Here is a 19,636-nt window from a genome sequence, read left to right on the forward strand (position 1 = left end):
AGGGTTAGGGAGGGATTGGCACAGATCCTTGGTAACTGTAGAGACAAACTCTAGTGGCACTCCATTATGTTCAATAACTAATTTATCCTTAAACATGGTCTGAAATTAGATTAGATTCCCTACAGTATGGAAACAGGCCCTTTGGCCCAACAAGTCCATGTCGGCCCTCCTTGAGTAACCTAACCAGACCCATTACCCTACCTTTCCCGCTGACCAATGCCCCTAACACTATGGGCAATTTAGAATGGCCAATTCACCTGACCTACACATCTCTGGACTGATGGGAGGAAACTGGAGCACCCAGAGGAAACCCACACAGACACGGGGAGAATGTGCAAACTCCACACAGACAGTCACCTGAGGCAGGAATCAAACAAGCATTACTGGATCACTGGCACTCTGAGGCAGCAGTGCTAACCACTGAGCCACTGTGCCACCCCAAATTGCTGTAATAATTGTTGCAAATAGACCAAAATTAAACTGCATCACCTAAATATCTTCATTAATAGATAGTCTGAGATCCATGATAAATTATTTGGCTTATTAAACAGAGTTATTTCGTTTCTAGCTTTTTGTTTTAATTAGACGAAACAGACACAGGGAAAGAAATTAAATTTTTGTTTGTGCCTTGTTAATTCCTCAGAAAATTCCTAAAGTCCTTGTAGTCCTTGTTAATATGTAGACAACAGAGAAACTACTTTATACACAGCAACATCCAACAAGCTGCAGTGAGGATGCCAATCAATTCAATGTGCACTCCTACCTGAAACCAGCTACGAAGTCTAATTTCGTCACAGCTTCTCAATTGTGCCAATGTACTTTGAAGGATCTCTGTTCTATCGATTTGTAGATGGCATCCGGTGGCAGAGAGATTCAAAATATTATGCACTATGTGGAGACAATGTATAAGTTCTTCATTGCTAATGGAAATAGGATAATCATAATAATCATCATAATCATCATAGTCATCATAATCATCATAGTCATCATAATCATCCAAGTTGATGGTGGAAAGGTCAACAGAAAGGGCATCATTGCTTGCATTCAGGAGATCAGTGCTCCCGGTAGACTCAATGGCCCCAAGGTCACCAATATTCCTCCTAGTCATTGCATCAGTGGTCCCTGTAGGAGCATCAATATTGTCATTAGGAGCATCAGTGTTTCTGGTAGAGATACCAGTGATCTCAGTAGGAGCACCAATGATCCCAGTAGAGACCTCAGCATTCCCTGTAGAAGTATCAAGATTGTCATTAGGTGCATCAGTATTACTAGTAGATGTACCAATGATCTCAGCAGAAGAATTAGTGATCCCTGTGGAGCCAACAAGATTGTCATTATAGGCATCAGTGGTCCCAGTACAGTCACTAATAATCCCAGTGGAGACACTGATATGTTCACTGGTGGTATCAATACTGTCATTGGATGCTTCACTGGTAGAGGTACTAGTGATCTCAGGAGGAGCACCAATGATCCCATTACATATATCAGCATCTCCAGTAGAAGCATCAAGATTGTCCTTAGGTGCATCAAGGTTTCTATGTGAGGTTCCAACGAGCTCAGCTGGTGCACCAGCATTCCCTGTAGAGGTATCAATACTATTGTTAGGTGTATTAATGTTTTCATTAGAGGCATCAATCATCCCAGTAAAGGCAGTGTTTCCTGTAAAGACGTCAACTATCCTAGCAGAGGCATCGATGTCTGTCACTGATGTATCCATGTTGCTAGAAGATGCCTCAGTGTATGCAGTAGAGTCATCAGTGATGCTTATTGCGATATCACCGTTGTCATGACAGACATTAGAAAACTCAAGAGAAGCACCAATGTTCCTATTAGTGGTTCCAGTGTTCCCAGTAGAAGGCCAAATTTCCAAAGAAGAATGATTGATATCCTCAAAAAGGCTATCATAAATTTTCTTATAGCCAAAAATAATTTTTTCATCAGTGACCTTTTTTCCCTGGAAGGAATCATAAAAAATGAATTACAAACTCTTGTCACTAAAAGTCCAATAACATTTCCTAGAGTATGACAATAATTCTTACCTGAATTTCCAGATGCGAGATCCTCTTGAAAATCTGAATTTTAGTTTCCATATTAAAAATGCAGGAGTAGGGAATTAATTTCAATAATGATATCTGTGCAAAAAAAAATGAAGTTAGCAATTCAGATTTATATTTAACATTGCATATCTATGAATATTAAAGACTTAGGCTACAGCACAGACTGGTTCTATTATAGAAAGAGAATATGTGTCACAAAGATTGCTACCATTGTATTGATAATTCCTTTCTGATCCTTTTAACAGATTCTGTGAATTACGTTCACTTAACCTTGTCTCAAAACGTTTATCTTAAAACTTCCTACAGAATAGTATTCTGTTAGCTGTAACTGAGTAAAATAACCTGTGCAGGAAATTGGAAAAACCAGAATGTGAATTTATTCAAGCTTATCCACATTTCCTGGTCTTGATGGTAGGCAAAAGATCTTCTGAAGTGATATGTTATATCTCTTGATATGGCTTAGCTCCATGCCGGGATCAGTGCATCTAAGTGTTACACAGTTGTCAATGATACACCCTTTTCCAAGTCGTAGTTTTGTTCTACAAATCTTTGGTTCTGCCCTCTTGTGAAAGGAAATGTTTTCTTCTTGTAATGCAACAGTCTGTTCTCGTATTTCCTTTCCCTGTGATCAAGGTCTGTGTTTTAGTCTAACAACCCTTTGTAATGCCAACTTATCTAACCAAGGCCAAAGGGAGATATCCTGAACCCTAGTCAAATCTCTCTTTCAAGCTCCTTGTTCCTTCCTTCTCCCTTTTAACCCTTGACAGCTTCTGCAGGGTCCTTCACGATGGATCCTAATGGAATAGAATAGTATAGCATGAAAGAGGCCATTCAGCCATCAGGTTTGTGTCAGTTCTTTCAAAGAGAAATCTAATCCGTCTGACCTCTGCCCCTTGCCATGCATTCTTCCCCTTTCATTTTCTCCAAGTATTTATGCAATTTTCTTTCAAGTACTAATTTGAATCTGTATCTATCTCAATGTGAGAAAAGAAGTGATGCTAAATCCTAACCATTCTTTGAATAAACGTTTTCCCTTGTGTCCCGTTTGGTTCTTTGGCCAAGCAATTAAATCAGAGTAAATCTGGGCAGTCTAGTTATTGTTCCTGCACCCACTGGAAACAGTTTCTATTTATTTCTGTCTAACCATTCCTGAATTTATATATCTCTATCGAACCTCCTCAGGCTTCTTGTCTCTTAGACAGTAACCCCAGCTTCATCTCGACTGAACACTCGGTCCACATTCCATTTGCCTTCTTAATTACTTCATGGACCTACACACTGACTTGCCTTGAAGTGTATACAAGAACATCAAGATCCCTCTGTATTGCAACTTTCTGCAGTTTCTCTCCATTTGAATGCTATTCTGCTTTTTCAAAGTGAACAGCTTCACATTTCATTCCACCTGTCAGTTTTTCACCCACTCACTTAACCTGTGGTTATTCCTTTGCGGGCTGTTTCATATCCTCCTCGCTATTTGCTTTCTATTTGACGTTGTATTGTCAGAAAGATTTGTCTACAATACAGATAGTTCCTTCATCCAAGACATTCTGTGGATTATAAAGGATTGAGGCCCCATCATTGGTCACTATAGCATTCCACTGGCTGTACTTTGCCAACTTAAACATGGAGAAAGTGAGGACTGCAGATGCTGGAGATCGGAGCTGAAAATGTGTTGGTGGAAAAGCGCAGCAGGTCAGGCAGCATCCAAGGAGCAGGAGAATCGACGTTTCGGGCATAAACCCTTCTTCAGGAAGGCCATTCCTGACCGAAACATCGATTTTCCTGCTCCTTGGATGCTGCCTGACCTGCTGCGCTTTTCCACCAACACATTTTCACCTTAAACATGATCCATTTATCCCAACTCTCTGCTTCCTGATAGTTAGTCAGTCCTCTATCCATTGCTAATACATCATCCCTAAACATTTATCATGTGCATTTACTATGGCATCTTATCACATGTCTTTTGCATATCCAAACACACAACCTTCACTGGTTTCCCTTTACTTATCCTGCTTGTTACATATTCAAAGGATTAAACATTTGTCAGACATGATTTCCATTTCACAAAACCATATTGACACCGTCTGATTGCATTATGATTTCCTTAATGATCAGCTATGATTGCCTTTATAATGGAGCTCAGCATTTTCTCAATGGTAGCTGTTAGACTAACTGACCTGTGTTTTTCTCCTTTCTGCCTCCCTCTGTTCTTGAGAAGAGGTGTTACATTTGCAATCTGGGCCTTTTCAGAATGTAGGGAATTTGGGAAGATTACAGCCACTGCACCCATGATCTCTGTAACTACTTCCTTCAGTACTTCCCAAAATGTACCCACTCGTCAGGCTTCGATAATCCTTACAGAATTGTACATCTTTTCATTCAATTTGATACTGCCCTTAACTCCTCAGTTAGCCATGGATGGTACATCCTTTCTGTAAAATCTATCTTTCTCAGTTAAATTTCTTTCCCTAATCTACTGCATTTTTTGCTATGAAGTCATAACTAATCCTGTGTCATTACACATTATGAGATTTGAAATAGTCTGCTTCCTGGATGGTTCTCTAACATATTGTTCAAAGGAATTATCCCAAATGCTCTCATGAACTTATCCTCTCATGACTTTACTCGACTATTCTTACAAGCACATATTATGTCTTGATTCATACTCTCTCAAGATCGAGCTAAACTGTCAAAGAGACTATTAATCATTCTCGCCAGTGAGTTCTCTGCATTGTTCATTCTCTCTAACTTTCCAAAATTTCTTCTCAGGTGAACTCTCTTCCCCACTGTTGCATTTAAAACTCTCATGAATGCCCTAGTTTCACAACTTGGCAGGACACCAGTTTTAGTGGAGCCCAGATGAAGACCGTCCCAGTGGAACAGCATCCTCTTTCCCCAGTACCATATCGATTGAAACCCACACTAATCTTTGAGGCACACATTCAACATGATTTGCTTATAGCTCAGGTAGATAGACAGAGATTGTTATATTTGTGGTTCTGCATCTCCTCAAGTATCCTTACTTATGTTATTGGTCCCACAACAGACCATGAAAACAGGATTCTTCCCCACCTACTGCATTCCATCTCCAGCCCCTAGGAGATTTCCTTAACCCTGACACTTGACAGGCAACACAGCCTTTAGGACCCATAGGTTTGGCTTCAGAGAACTGCACTTGTCCCCCTATACTTCCCTACTACCACAACATTTCTTCTTGCTTCCCCACTCCTTGAAAGACCTCTTGCTCCATGTGATCAGATTGTCTATTCTCCTTGTGGTTGCTGCTCTTATCCACACAAGCTGTAAGAACAGACTACTTAGACCCCTTGGTGTCATGGTAGGCCACAAACCCACCAACACACTAAAACAGCAGCTAATGAGCTTGAAAGACCCTATACAGACAACAAGCAAAAGTAATGTCATTTACATATATATGATGCAAGGACTGTAACAAACATTACATTGGACAAACAGGCAGAAAACTAGCCACCAGTTACATGAACATCAACTAGTCACAAAAAGATATGACCCTCTCTTCCTAGTATCCTTACATACAGATAAGGAAGGACACCACTTTGACTGGGACAACACATCCATTCTAGAACAAGCCAAACAAAGATATGCACGAGAATTCCTAGAAGCATGGCATTCCAACCAGAACTCTATCAACAACCACATCGAGTTAGACCCCATCTACCACCCCCTGAGAAAAAGAACAGGAGGTGACTTCGCCACAGAAAATGACATCACCAACCCAAAGAAACTCAAACATATAAATAGAAAGCAGGAATTATCAACAGTGCTTTGCCTGAGGCCCACTGAAGATGTTACCTAGTAGGGTGACAAAACATCTGGAAATGAACCTTTCAGCTCAGCAAGCAAACCTATATCCAGAATCTCAACCTGAGCTACAAATCTTCTCAAAACTCGCTATAACCTGGCGTTGTGTGACTTCTGACATTTTTCACCCCAGTCCAACACTGGCACCTCCACATCATAACCCACTTTGAAATTAACTTACAAGGCAAGTTAAAGTGAACTCCAAACCCCTAAACCCTGTGTCAAATTTAATTCCGTAGCATTCCTTGTGAAGCTGTACCACATTAAAAACACCATTTAAATGCACGTTGATGTTATCCAGTGAAATAATGTGATTCCAGTTTTTGAACTTACACAGGAAATAGGAGTATCCCTGAAGACCTCTGCAGGAGCTATGTAGAAACTGTTCTCCTGGATTTGAAAACCTGCTGAGGAATTTATCTGTGGATAGAATGGATTGAAATATACTTTACTACATTTAAAGTTGCTTGTATTTTAAATGATCTGAACATTCAGGATTCTAAGGGATATTGACAGATTGAGGGGAGAAAATGTTTCCTCTTGTGGCAGAGTCGAGTACCAAGGATACTATTTAAAAATAATCAGACAGAGATAGGGAGGCATTTTCTTTCTCAGAGAGATTTGTGACTCAGTGTCTTCCTCAGAAGGTAGTGGAAGCAAAGGCGGAGGTAGATAGAGTCATACAGGCAAGGGAGGTGATGATGTAGTGGTATTATCACTGGAGTGTTAATTCAAAGACCCAGATAATATTCTGGGGACCTGGGTTTGAATCCCACCACTGCAGAGGGTAGAATTTGAATTCAATAAAAATAAAAAATCTGGAATTAAAAGTCTAATGATGACCATGAATCCATTGTCGGAAAAACCCATCTGGTTCACTAATCTCCTTTGGGGATAAAAACTGCCATCCTTAGTTGGTCTGGCCAACATGTGATTCTTGACCCACAGCAATGTAGTTGACTCTTAACTGCCCTCTGGGCAATTAGGGATGGGCAATAAATGCTGCCTGGCCAGCGATTCCCACATCCCATCAATGAATGAATCAAAAAAATACAGCACAGAAGCAGACTCTTCAGTCCAACTTGAACACACCTACCTGCTTTCCCAAACTAAATTAGTCCCCCTTGCCTGTATTTGTGCCATATCCCTCTTAAACCTTTCCTATTCATGTACCTGGACAAATGTCTTTGAAATGTTGTAATTGTACCAGCCTCTACCACTTCCTCTGGCAGATATTGGGTTTGCGGGAATGATCAGATCAGTTGTGAATGGCACAGCAGACTTGAAAGGCCAGGTGGCCCAATCCTACTCCTAACTTCAATGTTCATATATTCAGTTTGTATCTAAACTGCAACACAAATCTGCAATCCACAGGACTGTCGCCGTTCTGGAAGCTCATCGCTGCATTAGCAATGAGCAAGTGGCAGGAAATGCAGACCTAGCTGGGGAGTGATGTCCACATCCCACAAGTGAAGGGAAGGGAAGGTCAGACAGACCCAGGTGCGGTCAGAGCCACTAGGTTAACACAGTCGGACTCACCTTGTAAAGTCTTTGCAAAATATTGAGACAATTGCACAGTTTATCAGGGAATTCACTTTGGTTGCTGGAAGTCTCTAGAAGCAGTCTGTAAGATGCACTTTTATACATTGTCACAAGTTTCTTGAAGAAAAATTCGTTGAGGTGACTCCACCAAGATTCTGGTTCACAGTCGAAGATTAGTCAGAAAAGAAAGATACAACAAGACTGATTTTGATTTACCACAAATTAAATAATCAGAAACAGTAATTTACTTTATTTTCCAATCTGATGTTACAAATAAAGAGCAGGAGTAGACCATCCAGCCCATTGGGCCAGCTTTGCCCTTAAATAAGATCATGGCTAATCTATTTTAAACCTCAAATCCACCATTCTGTACACCACTTGTTTAACCTCTATTTTCCTCTGGTTGAGTTTTGCTCTCATAAAGGAGATGCCGTTCTGGAAAATGGGATCACTGACTGGATTTTGTCACCAATATCACTTGAAACATTCTTAGGAGTTAGAGATTTTGAGGAATGTGTTTAGAAGGTATTGGGAACAGTGTATCGAAGAAACAATGGCAATGATTATCAAGGTTGCAGGAGGTTACAGCTGGATAATCAGATGTGGTCAATTTGAACTTGTGTGTGTTCGAAAGGTTTAGCATCAGTCCCACAGCAGTAAAATACTGTGGATGGTGGAAATCTGAGCTAGAAACAGATAATACAGGAAATATTCTTCATCTGTGAGTGGAAACACTGAGTAAACATTTCAGATCAATGACCTTTCATTAGGACTACAAGATGAGACCCATAGCCCAACAAGATAAGGCTTGAGAATTGGCTGAAGAAAGGAGGGGAGCTTTGTGTTCTTCTTTGAAAACAATGCCATTGGATTGTTTGTACTTTCAGCAGAGCAGCATTCCTGCAGTACCACACTAAGGTGCCAGCTGGAGGGGAGGTGCCGGCATGGGCATTGAATCCTTGGCCACCTGGCTCAGAAGCAAGGATGCAACCCATCCACAAAAAAGGCACCATTTAAAAGCAAAATGTTAATGGAAAGGGGAAATGCGATGGGAGCAAAGTTACTGTTTCAGAGAGCCAGCACAGACACCATGAGTGAACTGGTTATCTTCTGTTCCACAAAACACTGGATGTTAATGGGGCAGATTAAATGGGGAGGGGAGGAACTTTAGATGGGAATTCTTGAAAACAGGTTTTCCTTAGACATTATCAGGTTCTTTGCTTTGTTTGGTCCTGCATGATACCTTGCCAGAGAGGAGCATTCTGGGGCAGGTGTCAGGACCCGGGTGGCATCAACCTGGCCTGTGCAGCGGGTGGCATGGTGACTCAGTGGTTAGCACTGCTGCCTCACAGCACCAGAGACCTGGGTTCAATTCTAGTCTTGGGTGATTGTCTGTGAGGAGTTTGCATGTTCCCCACCTGTCTTTCCCGTGGTTTCCACCCACAGACTGAAGATGCACAGTAGAGATATTTTCCCCATTGTAAATTGCCCATAGTGTCCAGGCGTGTGCAGCCTAGGTGGATTGGCCGTGGGAAATGTGGAATCACAGGAACTGGGTGGGATGCTCTTTGGAAGGTAGATGCAGACTTGATGGGCTAAATGGCCCCCAAATGTATTGTAGAGATTCTATGACCAGGAGTAACCAGTTGGGTTTATCCAAATCTGAGGGCATTTGTACAAATGGGCTTGATGGAGAAAGAGTTTGGGAGGCCTTGTGGAGGGAGGTGGGAGCAGAACCATTACTGCTTCTCTTATCCCCATTTATGTTTGCCTGAATCATTCCCCACTTCCTTTCAGCTGCTGAGCTTCCGAAGCCAGCCACACTTTGAAAAACTTGCAAAGCTAATTACATCAGAGTTTGCCAAAGTGACAAATAGGAAGGTGTGCATTTGGTGGAAGGTAACAAACAGGATGACAGTGTAAGGCAAAAGAGGAAGATAATGAACCACATAAAGAAACCAGAGCTGAGTCTGGGGGAAGCTGTAAAATAATTTTCACTGTTTTGCTGTAAAGACATCAAGCTGAAACATTGACCCTGTATCTTTCTCACTAGAGGCTGCCTGACGTAGAGAATATTTTTCCAGCATTTCTGACTGTGTAATCAGATTTCTGACATTTAAACAGTATTTCTTAAAGTAAAACCTGGAATTGAGTGCTGTTCTCAGTAACTACACAATGAAAGTATTGATTGCTGTAAAAACCCATCGGATTAACTGATTCCCTTCAGGGAAGGAAATCTACCTTCCTTACCCGGTCTGGCCTACACATAACTCCAAACCCTCAGCAATGTCATTGATTCTCATGCCCTCTGGGCCATTAGGAATGTATAGGCAAAAGTGAGGACTGCAGATGCTGGAAACCAGAGTTTAGATGAGAGTGGTGCTGGAAAAGCACAGCAGGTCAGGCAGCATCCGAGGAACAGGAAAATCGATGTTTCAGGCAAAAGTCCTTCATCAGGAGTCAAAAGCCCTTCCTGATGAAGGGCTTTTGCCCGAAACGTCGATTTTCCTGCTCCTCAGATGCTGCCTGACCTGCTGTGCTTTTCTAGTACCACTCTAATCTAAACTCATTAGGAATGTGTAATAAATGCTAACCTTACCAGTGAGGCCTATATCCCACAAAATTATTTTTGAAAATCCGCAGTTTTTTGTGTTGGTTGGTTCAAGGCTTTATGAAATTTCAAGGGAGAGGGTTTAGGTTAATATGTGGCTTAGAATCATGCTGACAGCCCAAGATTCAATTTGTGTTCTGGCTGAGTTAGACATGGGACCTGTCTCCTTATTATGCCCCACTATCATTCACGGGTTCCGTAAGCCTCAAAGAAGAAAGTGAATAATTTCTCTTGCACTTACCAAGGATTTCCAGTTGGCTTCCCTCAATGGATGCAGTGGCTGAGCTCAGAAGATTTCCCAGTTTCACAATGTTGCTCTGCTCGGTCAGAACATCGAGGAGTTCAGGCAGAACCAGATAAACGCGAAGAGCTTCCACACCAACAGGAGACGTAGGGAGCGATGGAATCAAATTTGTCTCAACCACATTGGTTACCTATTGGGAAAACAAACATCATAACGTGAGGAACACATCATCAAGAGTAACAATCTGAATTTATATAGCACCTTTGATGTAGCAAAATATCCCTGGGCATTTCACAGCCCAAACATACGAAAATACAAAGTAGGAACAGGAGTTAGGCCATTCGGCCCCTCTCAAACAAGCTGTGCCATTCAATAGGTCATGACTGATCTGAGTGAGGTCCCACTTTCCTGTATGTACTTGATGACCTTTGACTCCTTTAATGTAAACAGCAGCACCACACACAATATGACACTGAGACACATGCAGTAATGTTAGGGCATGTAGATAAAAGCTGGTCAAAGAGGTAGGTTCTAAGGATTATCTAAAATGAGGGGAGGGAGGCGAAGGGGCCAAGGGAGAGAAATGTGTCTTGGGTGGTAAGGTGGCACAGTGGTTTGCACTGCTTCCTCACAGCGCCAGGGACACGGGTTCAATTCCACCTTCAGGTGAGTGTATGGAATTTGTACGTTCTCTCTGTGTGTTCATGGGTTTCCTCTAGGTGCTCTGGTTTCTTCCTACAATCCAAAGATGTACAGGTTAGGGTGGATTGGTCATGCTAAATTGCCCGAAGAGTCCAGGGATGTGCAGGCTAGGTGGGTAAGACATGGGAAATAGAGGGGTGGGTCTGGGTAGGATGCTCTTTGGAGGGTCAGTGTGGACTCAATGGACCGAATGGCCTGCTTCCATGCTGTAGGGATTCTATGATTAAATAACTCCAGAGCTTACAGCCTTGATATCTGTGAGAGAATTCCCTTCACTGTTTAAGGATAAATTCATATAAGGAATCCTGGTTTGATCTATAGCATCAAACAGAACAAACAACCATTCAGCCCATCCTGACTGTGTTGGCTGTCTGGAAGAGCTAATCAGCCATTCCCACTCCTCTTCCTCTTTCCCCTTGGACCTGCAAATTGTTCCTTTCACGGCACAGAATCCAGAGTCTGACTGGTGTCATCTTCAACATTACCTCTTGTAAAAGTCTTGGATTTTTCCCCAATTTCTCGAACCAAATGCTCACTGCTGACATGTCAACCCCTGAGGCCCCGAGGCCTGTTTTGAAATGATCATCATTGCTGTTCCAAAAACAAAATCAAAAGTTAACTTCACATGACAGTTGATATATTTAGGTAGATGTTGCAAATCTTTGTATTCCAGGATTTTGACCCAGTGACAGTGAAGGAACGGCGGTATATTTCCAGGTCAGGATACTGGTGGTTTGGAGGGGAACTTGCAGCTGGTGGTGTTCCCCTGTACCTGCTGCCCTTGTCCATCTAGATGGAAGTGGTCATGGCTTTGGAAGGTGTTGTCAATCAAGGCTTGGCAAGTTGATGCATCTTGTAGATGGTACACACTGCTGAATTAACACCAGCACAGATCATGATACTCACTCTGAAACTACTGCTAGAAATCATGTAGAGGGCACTGCCTACTGACCATGGCATCAATGGTGGTTTGATGGGTACCAATCATGCCATTAAATCCAGGATACTTTGGAGTTAATATCTAACTCCAGAGACTTAAGTGCAAACCTCAAGTGGACACCTCCAGCGCAGCACTGACGGAGTGCGATAGTAGTGGAAGACCATCTTTCAGGTGAGAGATTAAACCAAATCCCCTCACGTCCCTTACAAGTTTCATTGCAACCATGAGAATTCCCACTGGAGTCCTGGGCCAATATTTATCCATCAACTTATGTACTAAATAACAAGGATCTGGTCAATATGATATTGTTGGGTTTTTTGGGATCTTGCTTTGCTCAAATTGACTGCACCAGAAATTCTTTGTTGGCTGCAAAATGCTTCGGAATGCCGTGAAGTCACTGATTGGGGGTCACACAGCCTGGAGTGTGGGATGGTGAACACTGACGGTGAACACTGATGGTTTCCGAATGTGACGGATACTGAATAGGTGAATACTCCCTGGCAACAGAGATGGCCGAGAACCAATCACATTTCAAATTGGACCCGACGATTGGCTGGAAAAATACATTTCAAACAAATTCTTCTGAATTGGATTTGAGCCCAATGTTAGCGATAAAATAGAAGTTAGGGTAAATATCGTAAGCAACAGAGGAACTGGAAGTGACTATCCAATCCTTCAAGCCTATTCTATCATGCATTTAGTTCAAAATTGATCTAAAGCATTGTAATTAGATTAGATTACTTACAGTGTGGAAACAGGCCCTTTGGCCCAACAAGTCCACACTGACCCGCCGAAGCGCAACCCACCCATACCCATTCCCCTACATTTACCCCTTCACCTAACACTACGGGCAATTTAGCATGGCCAACTCACCTAATCTGCACATTTTCGGACTGTGGGAGGAAACCGGAGCACCCGGAGGAAGCCCACGCAGACACGGAGAGAATGTGCAAACTCCACACAGTCAGTCGCCTGAGGCAGGAATTGAACCCGAATTTCTGGCACTGTGAGGCAGCAGTGCTAGCCACAATGCCACCGTGCCACCCACAATTTTAACTTCTGCATTTGATCTGGAATCCTTTAAATCCCAGTCCAACAAAATTCTACCAATCTTAGCTTTCAAATGTTCAATTAGCCTCTTGACCTTTTGGGAGGAAAGTTCCAGATTTCCACTGTCCTTGCGTTGAGCATGTCCTGAACAGCCAGGCTGTAATTTTATTGATCCCACCTTCTCTGCTCTGGACCTTTCTTTATTCATTCTTGAGACAAAGGCATCATTGCTTATTCCTGCATTTATTATTCACCCCTAACTACCCCAGATAAGGTGCAAGAAGTCATCTTCGTTGTGGTGTTTATAAAAGCAGGGAAGCACTTTTAGAATGGAGATAAGGAGAAATGTCTTCAGCCAGAGAATCTATGGAATTCACTGCCACAGAAGGCTGTGGAGGCCAGGGCATTGAGTATATTTATAACAGGGATTGATCAGTTCTTGATTGTAAAGGGGATCAAGGGTTACAGAGAGAAAGCAGGGGAATGGGATTGAGAAACTGATCAGCCATGATTGAATGATGGAGCAGACGCGATGGGCTGAATGGTCTAAGTTCTGCTCTGATGCCTCATAGACTTATGATCTTATGGTGTAGAGTCACAGTGCTATGAGGGAGTGGATTTCAGAGATAGTGAAGGAACCACAATGTATTTCCAAGTGACTTGGAGATGGTGGTGTTTCTATGTATCTGCTGCCCTTGTCTTTCTAGACGGTAGCAGTCACCAAATTGGAAAGTGTTTTTGGAGAAAGCTTCCTGAGTTCCTGCAATGTATTGTGTCAAAGGTATACACTGTTACTGCTGTGGGTTGGCAGTGTAGGTGGTGAATGTTTAAGATGGTGTATGGGGGCTCAATCAAATAGAAAAGCTGTTAGAATGTTGTTATATAGAGTTGTTTCTCTCTACCAACCCTATCACCACTCTTATTCATCGTAAACACCTCAATTACAGAAAGACAGAATTATTCAGGTGAAAGAGGCCACTTGTATTATCTAGTGCCAATCTCCTGCCTTTTCCCCATTTCACTGTCAAGGAAACCACCCATTGCATGTTTCAGTTGAACCTGCCTCCACCACAATAAGATCACTCCATAATCTTCTGTAACGAGAGAGTACAGATCTGGTCTATCCAATCTGTTGTTTTAGCCTTGGCACCATTCAGTGACTTTGTGCTGCACGCCCTCCAAGGATAACACATCCTTCATGAGATGCAGTGCCCAACATCGAATGTAATGGTTTAAATGGAGGAGAGTTTGAAGTAACAACGGCAATGATGGGTCCCCTTCACCAACTCTCACTCCCTGGCTCCACTATGGCAAAGTCACAGAATTTATCTGATTGTTCTTACTTCAAAGAGTGTGGTGCTGGAAAAGCACAGTACATCAGGCAGCATCCAAGGAGCAGGAGAATTGACGTTTCGAGCATAATCCCTTCATCAGGAATGAGGTGGCCCAAGGGGGCTGAGAGATAAATGGAAGGGGGGGTGGGGCTGGCAGGTGGATAGCTGGGAATGCGATAGGTGGATGAAGGTGGGGGCTGAAGGTGATAGGACGAAGGGGAGGGTGGAGTGGATAGATGGGAAAGACGATGGACCGGTAGGACAGTTCATGAGGGCAGTGCCGAGTTGGAAAGTTGGATCTGGGATAAGGTGGGAGGAGGGGAAATGAGGAAACTGGTGAAATCCACCTTGATCCCAACTTGGCACTGCCTCCTTGAACTGTCCTACCTGTCCATCTTCCTTCCCAAATATCCACTCCACCCTCCTCTCTGACCTATCACCTTCAGCCCCACTCCATCTACCTATCGCATTCCCAGCTACCCACCCGCCAGTCCCATCCCCTCTCCCATTTATCTCTCAGCCCCCTTAGGCCACCCCCTCATTCCTGATGAAGAACTTATGCCCAAAATGTCAATTCTCCTGCTCTTCGGATGCTGCCTGACTGGCTGTGCTTTTCCAGCACCACACTCTAAGACTCTGATCTCCAGCATCTGCAGTGCTCTCTTCCTCCCTGTTTGTTCTTACTGTCTATACCACAAGCCTCCCAATCCCTCCCACCCTGAACCATCAGCCCCAGCCTTGACACTCTGACATACCTGAACTCACCTTGTTTCCAGGAAACTTCCATTCAGGGATGCAGCAGAAGAAAAGAGAAGATCAATTTCCCTGTTGAAAAGTAAACATAATTTTTAAAGAATATCTTACATTTATTTTAACATTTACTCTTCAAACTGAAATACAAATATTAAAAAGAGCATTTAATCATCCAAAGTAATCCAAAGTTTTTCACAGACGTTCGTGTCTTTGGCTGGGCTTAGCATTTATTGGCCATCCCTAGTTGCCCCTTCAGAAGGTGGGGGTGAGCTGCCTTCTTGAAACGCTGCAGTCCATGTAGACCCACAATGCTCTGAGGGAGGGAATTCAGGATTTTGACCCAGTGACAGTGAAGCAACAGCAACATGTTGTGAAATATGAAAGGGTTCAGAAAAGATTTAAAAGGATGTTGCCAGGCATGGAGGGTTTGAGCTATAAGGAGAGGTTGAATAGCTGGGGCTGTTTTCCCTGAAGCGTTGGCGGCTGAGGGGTGACCTTATAAAATCATGAAGGGCATGGATAGGATAAATAGACAAGGTCTTTTCGCTGAGGTGGGGAGTCCAGGACTAGCGGGCCTAGATTTAGGATGAGAGGAGAAAGATATAAAAGGGACCAAAGGGGCAAATATTTCATGCAAAGGGTGGTGAATGCATGGAATGAGATGCCAGAGGAAGTGAAAGAGGCTGGTACAATTACAGCATTTAAAAGGCATCTGGATGGGTATATGAATTGGAAGGGTTTAGAATCTGGTCGGCATGGACGAGTTGGACTGAAGGGTCTGTTTCTGTGCTGTACGTCTCTATGACTCTATGACTATATTTCCCAGTCAGGTTGATGAGTAGCTTCGAGGGGAACTCACAGGGGTCTGGTGGATGGGGAGCCAACCAAGCGGGTTGCTTTGATCCAGGTAGAATTGGGCCTCCCAAGTGTTGGAGCTGCACTCATCCAGACAAATGGACGGTTTTCCATCACACTCCTGACTTGTGCCTTTTAGGTGACCGACGGGCTTTGGGGAGTCAGGAGTGTGTTATTCACTGTAGATTCACTGCTCTTGTAGCTACAGTATTTATAGGGTTTGGTCCACTTTACTTTTTGTTTCAATGTTAACCCCTAAAATGTGAGTAGTGACAGTTTAGTGATGATAACATGATTGAATATCCATGGAAGATGATTTGATTCTCTCTCATTAGTTATGGTCATTGTGTGTGTTAATAATTTTGTGTTCTTTCTGTTAAACATTTCGCCTAATTATCATTGAAAACAATGAAAATCAAAGTTAACATTGATAAAGAAACACATATTAACTCTTTTGTGTCTTCCCACAGTTCTTCATCGTCTGTTGCACTCCATCTGTCCAGGAGGGAATTTTCAACGGTAACAATTCTCTTCAGAGCGAGGAATGGAGATTCATAGTCAGGGGGAACTGAATCCTATAGTTAAAGAAAAGATGAAGGATTGTATTTGACTGGGCAGATCACTGACATGAGACACTGACCTTGAATTTGTTGTGGAAATAGGTTAAAGGTACCTGTTGTCATTAATGCATAGTCTACTAACTTTTATTGAGAAGAGTTTCTCTGTGAATTGTGAGAGGTCACAGGTTGCTGGACAATTTGAGTCATTCTGCTGTTACCTCACAAAACTAGCAGCTCACCATCAACCTCCCTGCCATTTCGAACAACTGCTACATTTTTGAACTACTTGTTGTTAAACTCACTGCAGAAAGTTAGGCTGGCTCTTAACAGCAAATGGAATCTTCAAAATGATGAGATTTATGTTCTTAGAATTCCATTCAACCTCTCAAACTCATTACGGGACCAGCTCAAACAAGAGAGTTTTGTTCCTATAGCTGATAAATGCAATGATTGTAATGGGGTCAGCCAGGTCGACTTCATAGAATACAAGTTCCCTGATTGGATCAGATTAATAGCCCAATCAGGGTGCCCTGGCTGACAGATATAAACAGGGGTTCCTCCCAGCCCAACTGCTTGTTATGTGGTGCTGTGGAGTCCATGGACCATGTATATATTGGGTGTGGGCGTTTGCACTCCCTTTTTGACTTTCTTAAAAACCTCCTCCTCTGCTTTTGGTTGCACTTCAGTCCCACGCTACTGATCTTCAGGTAAGGAGGAGGGAGGGCAGGTCTGAAGACCTCCTCGTGGGTCTGCTCCTGGGCCTGGCCAAACTGGCCATCAACAGGTCCAGGCAGCGGGCCGTGGATGGGGTCGTTAGGGCCGACTGCCTGCCCCTCTTCTGGGGTTACGTTAGAGCCCGGGTGTCCTTGGAGAAGGAGCACGCGGTGTCCACCGACACCCTGGAGTCGTTCAGGGAGAGGTGGGCGCCGCAGGGAGTGGAGTGCATCATTTCTCCCTCCAACTCTATTTTGATTTAGTCCCTGCCCTCCCCTTCACTGTTTTGATCACACAGCATTGCCCTGTGGTTTGAAGGGCAGTGCTTGTCACTGGCCACTCGGGTGTTTTTTCTATCTTCCTGGTGGTGGAAATTGAATAAAGATTCATGCACTTTGTGTCCTTTCACTGTGTCTCACACCTACACACACACACCATGGGTGCTGGGGAAAAAAAATAAGCACTACCGCACTTAGGCGGTAGTGTGGGGGTTAAATTTTCAGAAAAAAAAGAAAAAAAAATATAAACAAGGAGTCCCCCGGGTGTCCTTGGAGAAGAAAAAAAGAAAAAAAAAAGAAGAAAAAAAAATAAACAGGGGTTCCTCCCAGCCCAACTGCTTGTTCTGTGGCGCTGTGGAGTCCATGGACCATGTATATATTGGGTGTGGGCGTTTGCACTCCCTTTTTGACTTTCTTAAAAACCTCCTCCTCTGCTTTTGGTTGCACTTCAGTCCCACGCTCCTGATCTTCAGGTAAGGAGGAGGGAGGGCAGGTCTGAAGACCTCCTTGTGGGTCTGCTCCTGGGCCTGGCCAAACTGGCCATCAACAGGTCCAGGCAGCGGGCCGTGGATGGGGTCGTTAGGGCCGACTGCCTGCCCCTCTTCCGGGGTTACGTTAGAGCCCGGGTGTCCTTGGAGAAGGAGCACGCGGTGTCCACCAACACCCTGGAGTCGTTCAGGGAGAGGTGGGCGCCGCAGGGAGTGGAGTGTATTATTTCCCCATCCAACTCTATTTTGATTTAGTCCCTGCCCTCCCCTTCACTGTTTTGCTCACACAGCATTGCCCTTTGATGTGAAGGGCCACTGCTTGTCACTGGCCACGCGGGTGTTTCCTTTCTTCCTGGTGGTGGAAATTTGAATAAAGATTCGTTCACCTTGTGTCTTTCACTGAGTCTCACACCTGCACACACACACACCATGGGTGCTGGGGGGAAAATAAGCACTACCGCAGTTAGGTGGTAGTGTGGGGGTAAAGAAAGAAAAAGAAAAATAAACCAGGGTTCTGCTCACTCTGAGAGCTGGCTCTGAGGGAACGGGATCAGTGTCAAGTACTCCTCACGTGAATAAAGGGTGACTTGGTGACAGGGTACCAGTCTCCTGTGGAGTTAATTCAGTAAATTGCTCTGAGAGACATTTGTTTCCTTTCCACCACTTTCATCCCCCTCTCTTAATCCAAACGTACTTTTCCCTCCTCTCTATCTGATTTGACTCTAATTCACCCAACTCACCTCTCCATTGTTCCTCTATTTCTTTCTCATGTTTAAGTATTCTTTCTTCAGGAGGGTGATGGACATAAAACAATATCATTGGTTTAAAAATAATGAAGCCTACAAAATTGGGTGTCCACATTTTCTGAGAAGGAAGAATGAATAGAGAGTAGGCAGGCGTTAGGTGAATTCCTCCCTCAGAGAGCTTAGCTCAGACACAATGGGCCAAATGGCCTCCTTCTGTGTGGTAAACAATTCTGTGTAAAATTACAAATATGGCGACCTCCTCCAACCCGAAAACCCTCTGATATTCATATACCCTTCACACTCTGGTCTCTAGTGCACCCTCATGTCCAACGTTGTGTATCTGGTGGTTGTGACATCAAGTGCATGGACCTGAAGTTCTGAAATTCTCTCCCTAAACCACTCTGCATCTCACTGTCTTCTCATAAGACATTCTTTAAAGTCTACTTCTGTGGATAAGTGTCTGTTCACCTCCATCGTAGAATCATAGAGATGTACAGCATGGAAACAGACCCTTCAGTCCAACCCGTCCATGCCGACCTGATATCCCAACCCAATCTAGACCCATTTGCCAGCACTTTGCCCATACCCCTCCAAAACATTCCTATTCATATACCCACCCAGATGTCTTTTCCTTTGTGATGCTGTGTCAAGTTTTACATAGAACATAGAAGAATACAGCGCAGTACAGGCCCTTCGGCCCTCGATGTTGCGCCGATCAAAGCCCACCTAACCTACACTAACCCACTATCCTCCATATACCTATCCAATGCCCGCTTAAATACCCATAAAGAGGGAGAGTCCACCACTGCTACTGGCAGGGCATTCCATGACCTTACGACTCGCTGAGTGAAGAACCTACCCCTAACATCAGTCCTATATCTACCCCCCCTTAATTTAAAGCTATGCCCCCTTGTAATAGCTG

The 19,636-nt window shown here is 43.5% G+C and overlaps 1 protein-coding gene across 1 annotated transcript in view; it reads right to left on the reverse strand.

Moving 5' to 3' along the window:
* Positions 1-19,636, reverse strand: part of LOC140485453 (probable E3 ubiquitin-protein ligase HERC4) — a 103,020-nt gene that overhangs the window by 28,675 nt on the left and 54,709 nt on the right. The window contains exons 11-17 of the mRNA XM_072583656.1: positions 16,397-16,503; positions 15,086-15,145; positions 11,482-11,587; positions 10,292-10,484; positions 7,437-7,594; positions 2,040-2,132; positions 764-1,954 (exon numbers count right to left, since the gene is read on the reverse strand). Of these exons, the coding sequence (XP_072439757.1) occupies positions 764-1,954; positions 2,040-2,132; positions 7,437-7,594; positions 10,292-10,484; positions 11,482-11,587; positions 15,086-15,145; positions 16,397-16,503 (1,908 nt within the window). The remainder of the gene's footprint in view (positions 1-763; positions 1,955-2,039; positions 2,133-7,436; positions 7,595-10,291; positions 10,485-11,481; positions 11,588-15,085; positions 15,146-16,396; positions 16,504-19,636) is intronic.

This window comes from Chiloscyllium punctatum, chromosome 14, assembly GCF_047496795.1.
Source record: "Chiloscyllium punctatum isolate Juve2018m chromosome 14, sChiPun1.3, whole genome shotgun sequence".
Taxonomy (NCBI): domain Eukaryota; kingdom Metazoa; phylum Chordata; class Chondrichthyes; order Orectolobiformes; family Hemiscylliidae; genus Chiloscyllium; species Chiloscyllium punctatum.